The sequence below is a fragment of the Mesitornis unicolor genome, unplaced genomic scaffold, assembly GCF_000695765.1.
Source record: "Mesitornis unicolor isolate BGI_N332 unplaced genomic scaffold, ASM69576v1 scaffold4312, whole genome shotgun sequence".
Taxonomy (NCBI): Eukaryota; Metazoa; Chordata; class Aves; order Mesitornithiformes; family Mesitornithidae; genus Mesitornis; species Mesitornis unicolor.
The window spans coordinates 18,771-25,389 of record NW_010168339.1 but is presented as its reverse complement, the minus strand read 5'-3'; the positions used below and the strand labels follow the sequence as shown (position 1 = coordinate 25,389).

Below are 6,619 nucleotides of genomic sequence, written 5' to 3'. Positions count from 1 at the left end.
GCATCGTAGCTTTACCCGATGACAGAAGATGGCTGTGGACTGTGAACCCTCTTCCCAGCCTGCAACTGGTCTTACTGTGCACTCACAGTATGCATGCGTGTGTGTATATATATCTACACACATATAATGTGTGCACATGCAAAAGGAGTACTGAGAAAACATAACAGCAAAGCAACATTAGACTTGAAACCCTTTAGTGCTCAGCGTATGAGCAATCTAGGGGAACGTTTCAAGCAGTCAGGTGAGGCTGCTTTATGTCCTGTTTTAGCTTATGTTTCTCCTACGTCAAATGTTTTCACATATTAGAGATGATCCTGCACAGTACACTCCTACTTGTGATACACAAGCAGAAAAAACACCCACAAGGGTACCTTTCATGGAACACTCCTGTTATTACGCACCTTCTCTAACAAATACAAATTTGATTACGTGATTGGACATTTCAAATACAAAACAGTACTATACATATCATAGCAAGCACACTTGGAAAAGCAATAAATAAGAAAAACCTGCTGATACAGTAGGCCTAGAATAGCCCTATGACAAAGAAATGGCTTTCTAAAAGCCTTTACAAGGTCTACACAGACTGTAAATGTTCAGTATAAAAATATTTTAAAAAGATATTAAAATACGACACAGTAAAATTTTTAAATAGAGAGGACATGGTAACAAATACAAGCTGTTCCCCTTCATGTATACAGGCTGAAAATTGGAGCCATGTCATTAACCACTTTCCAATTAAAAGAATTTAGTCGACCTGAAACAAAACTTTGGTTGACATGAAATTGCTTAAGGGTTTATTCCTTTCATTTAAATTTGGCAGCTGAATTTATAATCCTCATTGTGAGACAAAACATTAAAGTGTTTTGTTTTAGTTTTTAAAAATCAAACTCTCTGCATACCAGGAGGATAAGGTTAACAGTCAGCCAAAGTCTGCAGAGATGACGTATCAAACCGTTACGCACTTATGGCTGAAATAATGACAACTGTCATTAAAAAGGGGCTGATATTCCCCCTTTTTTCATAATTTATGTGCTTCAACTCAGTACAAACATTTTGTTTGTGAATCAAGTAATTCATGATCACCAGAGCCCGTTACCAAAACTTAAAAGTGGGTGTAGTGTTTCTTCATCTGCAACAACGGAGAGACAATGACAATATCATCTGAATCGTCTGAGTGAGCGTCATCCACAGACAGGGAGGGAGTTGGCTGCGATTGCTTCTCACAGGACCTGGCTGAAATAATTACAAAGGAAACAAGGTCATCAATAAACAACATTGACAAAAACAAGCCCTTGTGGGAAGTGTAATATTCTCTGAGTCATTAAGTTTCCAGAATTACTTACAGTTACGAATACCTCTGATCTATCTTTTTCTGCACATAACTATTCCCGTTCCTCTTCAATGAAACAGCAAGCACGGCAAGCGTTGACATACTGACCATGCGTGATTTGTCGTATTGTCTTTAAATCTTTGCAAGTGGTTACACACCACAAAGTAAAGCAATTCAATACTGAAGCCACCTCAGGTCATAAAAATAAATATTTATTAGATGGCCAGAAAAGGAAAAAATTGACTCAAGCAAGCTTAAGCTAAGCAGAAAGGTCACAATGAGAACTTGAGTCAGATATAGACAGAGAAAATGAAAATCAGTGAGGGAAAAAAAGGATGGAAGATCTCAGTGACTGTCTTTCATCCTTTTATCTGTAAAATACCAAAAATATTACTCACATGCTGTAATACCTTACTTAATGACAATAAAAATGGTGACTACACCATTATTTTATTCCCACCCACCCAACCCCCTCCTTTTGCTTCTTTGCTGGTTTTCTGGATGCGTGGTTCTATGCATCTCATAGATTCCAACATTTGAAGAAACATTTAGAGCATTAACAGATAGAACCCTAATGATTCCAGTAAATACTGGAACATCAGAGGGATAAAATGGATATATTCAAGGCCACTAACATCTGATGAGCAGAACCAACAGCTTGTATCCCTTCTGCAAGAGATCTATGAACTAAATGATGACAGCTATTAACATCTCCTTGCACAATATTCTCCCCCCAGCTCCACTTATTTTTCAGTTTAAAATACCAGTTCTCTGAAAACACTAACTCCCAGAGAAGAAAACAAGTCAAGACAACCTGTGGTAGAAAGAGGAAACAGACAAGTAAGAAGCCATCCACTAAGATTTTGACACAGAAATGGAAGGGAAAATGGAGGGCACACAGAGAATATGGACTTGGGGAGAGGACCAGACATGCCATGGGTAGTGAAATAAGAGGTTCCTGACACAGAAAAAAACCCCTCCTGGTATGGAAGAGGAGGCGTACACAGCAACTGGAATGTGGAATAAAAAAAGGGGACCACAACCAGCCCAGAAATGGAAAGAGAGTGACAGACAGAGAGCCTGTGAATGGGAAGGAGGAATGCAGGGAGGCCATTACGCTGACCTCAACCTACAGAGGCAGGAACACATGACTCTGTACTTAAGTGAAATTCTTCTCTGCATCCGTCAACAAATAATCACTAAATCAGGAAGGTTTATGAGCCAGTAGTACTGGTGATAAGCATGAGCAAAGAGAACTTCCAAAAGCAGGCATGGTAACTAGAAGATGCAACTCCAAAAATAAAGAGATATTTTATATGAAATAGCATAACATTGTCTAAATCACTCTTGATTATATCCTGCTCTTGATGTCTGAAATTTTCTTGTCCTCATTTTCAGTTTAATATACTTCAGAGTGACAACTGTATCTTTGTGCTTGTGAAGGGGGTAAGCACTGATTAGAGCTAAGGGTTGTATGTAAATTTGTGATGATTTCAAAAAAGCCTCAAATTAAGTTAATAGTTGTATCCAGAGTGGGTAGATATGCAGAGAAAAATGCTGCCCTTATTCAAAATTGCTGTGCAGGTACAGAACATATTCTTCCTTCCTGCCACTCCTCTGATAAAAAGAAACAAAATGGTAAGTTTCACAGACTGAATTGTTATTATCTGTTCCATTTCATCGGAAGCAGCAGAAATGGCTTTACACGTTTCCAAGTACCATCCACACTGAATAAAAACAAAGCAGCATTTAATGCTACACCACTTTTGTTGTTTTTTGGGGTTTGTTTTTTTTTTTGTTTGTTTTTTTTTAAGAAAACAGAGACATCTAATCTGATGCAAACAATGAATTAAAAATCTGCAAGGAGAGATATATATATATATACACACATATATGAAAACATATATATGGTTCTTTAAAACACACTTTCTTCTTTCCCATTCCTCTCAAAATAATGCCAAAAGGCTAGTGAAGTTAAATGACATTGCAATACATACTTTCACTGAAAGTTTAAGATCACTGCAAGATCGAGAGGTCAAAAAATGCAAGTCTGGACTTGGGACAAATAAAGGAAGAGCTTGTTCAACAGCTGCATGATTTAAACCTAAAGGAATTTGATAGCTTTAAATCACTAGCTGTTAAAAAAAGCTCCTTGTCTCATGTACTTTCCAAGCTGCAGGATGACCAGTGATATATGTTACATCAAAACCCAGTTTTGCAAGTGGATTTTTACATCAGTCATGAGCTAGGAATGACAGATGTTGGACTTTTACTTAACTTTAACCTGTTTAAGTCACATGAATTCAAACAGTAAAAAACCTGCTATAACCAAACAGATTGCCATGGGATTACGTTGCTTCATAGAGGCAGCATTTATACCCGAATGCTCTGCTTCCTTTAGTAAGTTTTTACCAATTTGCCTTTTGGGCGAGGTTGGTTAAACCCTCCAATGCACCAAGAGCTAATACTTCACAGAGCTACCTAGTACACGGCAGTCTTTTGGGCAGTCGTGCAGTTACAGAAGCACATATCCAGTATGCTTGTTCACAAGCTAACTAAACACATGTGATCCTCATCACAGATTTTGAAAACGCCTCCCATATTCGTAAGATCAGCAGCAAATATAACTTGCTTTGCTCCAAATTTCTCCTTTTTGATTTTCACCAGAAAAGGACTGCAAGAAAGAAAAATTGAGTGCTTCTGCTCTCCTCTCTATCCCTTCTGGTATAATTTTTTCCGGAACTTCTTCACTCATTACTTTGTCATCATAACCTGCAATAAAAAGTTAGTTTGGCAACTTCATAGCTAGATAGTGGCTGTGCTCTTTTAGTATTCATACTACTGCATTTACCAGACTAGCTTCACATTACATCCTTCCTTGGGTCTTAGAAGGACTTCTTCAGAAGCACAACGCATTTTTTTTTTAAAGTGATTCTTTGGATTGAATTTCACAACGGATTTACTCTGGATTTAGACTAAGCATACCAATAATGACTACTGCAGTAGAGCCCAGGCAAAACAGGATGCTGCAGCATTCTTTTTCTGGATACTGTCACTAGACATAACTAAAAATCACTCCACACTGTGACATCTTCAGAAGCAAGCACTACCTACTCCTTAACAAAGTAGAATATGCTCCTGAATATGGAACACACTAAAGTTTCTTAAACACATTTTCCTTCACTGAAGGGTAACTTTAGTATTCGCAACCCTTGCAAATCTGGCTTACTCCCCATCTCCTATCTTAGAGAAACAGCCTCAGTTGCTTACAGCATGCTCTGTTTCTGAGCAAGTCTGCAGAGACTGTCAGCTTTTCACAGACAAAAGCCAAGTCAATGTTTCTCAGGTCACCCTCAAAGTTGCTCTTTTTCCTCCAGCTGGTCTATAAAAGCCTAAAATATCCTACTCTGGTTAGAATCAACCTTTTTCAATTTTTAACTCCTTTGAAGCTGCATGTCTAAGGCTGTCTTATCTGCATCATTGTTTTCCATTTTCTACTCTGTACTTCTAACATCCTCTTAAAAGCCTCTTTGGCTTTAACTCCTCACAAGCAGCAATGAAGAATCCAAAAAGGAAACCTAACAGCATAAAAGCCATAAAAAAGAAAGACATTTTCCCAGTTTGTATTATAGTAGTACTAGTTGGCAGGTTATCCAGGACTTAAATTTTTCTCCTTATTGCAACAACTGCTGAAAAAACGTGACTAAATACACGTCTTGTTACCAAATGTCTGTCCCCTTCAGAAACTAAGTCATGACAGTGGAACCTTCGCAGCTTGTATATGGCTTTGGGCCCAAGACATAGTGGAAAGTACCACACTGCAGCTGCAGGGCTGGGGGGATTAAAAAGGAAGTGGAGAGGCAATAGAGGGGAACACCATGTTCCTTGAATAATTACTACTCACACCAGAGAGACTTTCCAAACCACAGTTGTGACAGATAGGCAAAGTACTGTGGGGAAGCTGGTACTGATACTGTCAGAGCTTTTATTTTTTATTTAAGGGACTGCACTTGGCAGTACAAGCAACATGTCATGCAATTAAAAGAAGACACACAGTGTACAAGTGTGCATTTGCACATGTGTGTGCATGTGCAGATGTTCTCTATAAAATCATGTGTGCACCCCAACAAAACCGACAACCTTTTGAACACAGAAGGAAATGAGATTACCAGGAAGAGATGACATGAAGATTGAAGGTTGTCTCTGGCATGCTGCTGAGACCAGTTTCTTCTCTGTAATGTAAACTGCAGAATCTGCTTTCTCACTTGGTGCACTGGACACAGAAGTCCTGCAAAAGGAATTACTGCACAGCGTGAGGTACAGAACAGGAATCACAGTCCGTTTTCAGAGAGTATGCAGAAGTTTCTTGTGTTGCTAGCCTCTAAAAGGTAAAAGCTTATCACCTGCAGAAGCAAACTCAGACACTAAAGTGAGGTGACAACCATGTAACTCTCCTTGTAACCATGGCAGCCAATATTAAAGACTTCTGGAGCAGTAAACCTTAGAGAGAAAGAAAGTATTTTTCAAGACAAAGCCACCATAAACCTAAACAGTAAGCAAATCACTGCATTTTTTCCTGAGCTAAGTCACTAGATTCTATGGAAGATGGGATTCTTACTCCACATAATCCTTAACTTTTACATGTCAGGGCTCTGGATTCACTTACATTTAGTGAATGTCCTAGCAGTCAGTTTGATAGCCATTGCAATTTTTTTCCCCCCAAAGAGTAATTACTGTACTTTACTTTTCCTCATTGCTATGGAAGAGAACATGCAATAGGATAAGGGATGACTACTGCTGCAACAAGAAACTCTTTTAGTTGTATACTCTTTGAATTTTCTCACAAGCAAGCTCTCCCTTGTTTTTATTGGGCTAAGGGCCTTGTTCTCCTTCTCTGCCAAGGAACCCATACTGAAACTCTATCAAAAAATGACCCCTCTCCTGTAATAAAAACAATTTTGCTACTGTATATTGCAGAAATATCTGCTCCTCACTTACCTCTCCTCAAGCAGTCCTGTACGTGCTAAGTGAGCCCTGAAAATGGACTGGATGAGTGTCACAATTTCATCGTTCTCCTTGCAATCAGAAGACAAGCTCAAGGAGTCTGACATGGAAGACATGCAGGAGTTCTGCAAAGCAATCAGATTAAGGAAAACTGACCTTTTACAGATTGCACAAAAGCTTGACAGAAGCTTTCACCGTTTTACTCCTGATTGTGAAAGTGGTAGTAGAGCAAAATATTCCCATCTTTTGGTCTGCAGTCTTTAAGGTTCTATAAAAGACTAA

The 6,619-nt window shown here is 38.7% G+C and overlaps 1 protein-coding gene across 1 annotated transcript in view; it reads right to left on the bottom strand.

Annotated features, from left to right (window-relative positions):
• Positions 1 to 1,105: 1,105 nt before the first annotated feature.
• IQCE (IQ motif containing E) overlaps positions 1,106 to 6,619 on the bottom strand; it is a 24,131-nt gene continuing 18,617 nt past the window's right edge. The window contains exons 20-23 of the mRNA XM_010178969.1: positions 6,332 to 6,462; positions 5,503 to 5,621; positions 4,319 to 4,327; positions 1,106 to 1,236 (exon numbers count right to left, since the gene is read on the bottom strand). Of these exons, the coding sequence (XP_010177271.1) occupies positions 1,106 to 1,236; positions 4,319 to 4,327; positions 5,503 to 5,621; positions 6,332 to 6,462 (390 nt within the window). The remainder of the gene's footprint in view (positions 1,237 to 4,318; positions 4,328 to 5,502; positions 5,622 to 6,331; positions 6,463 to 6,619) is intronic.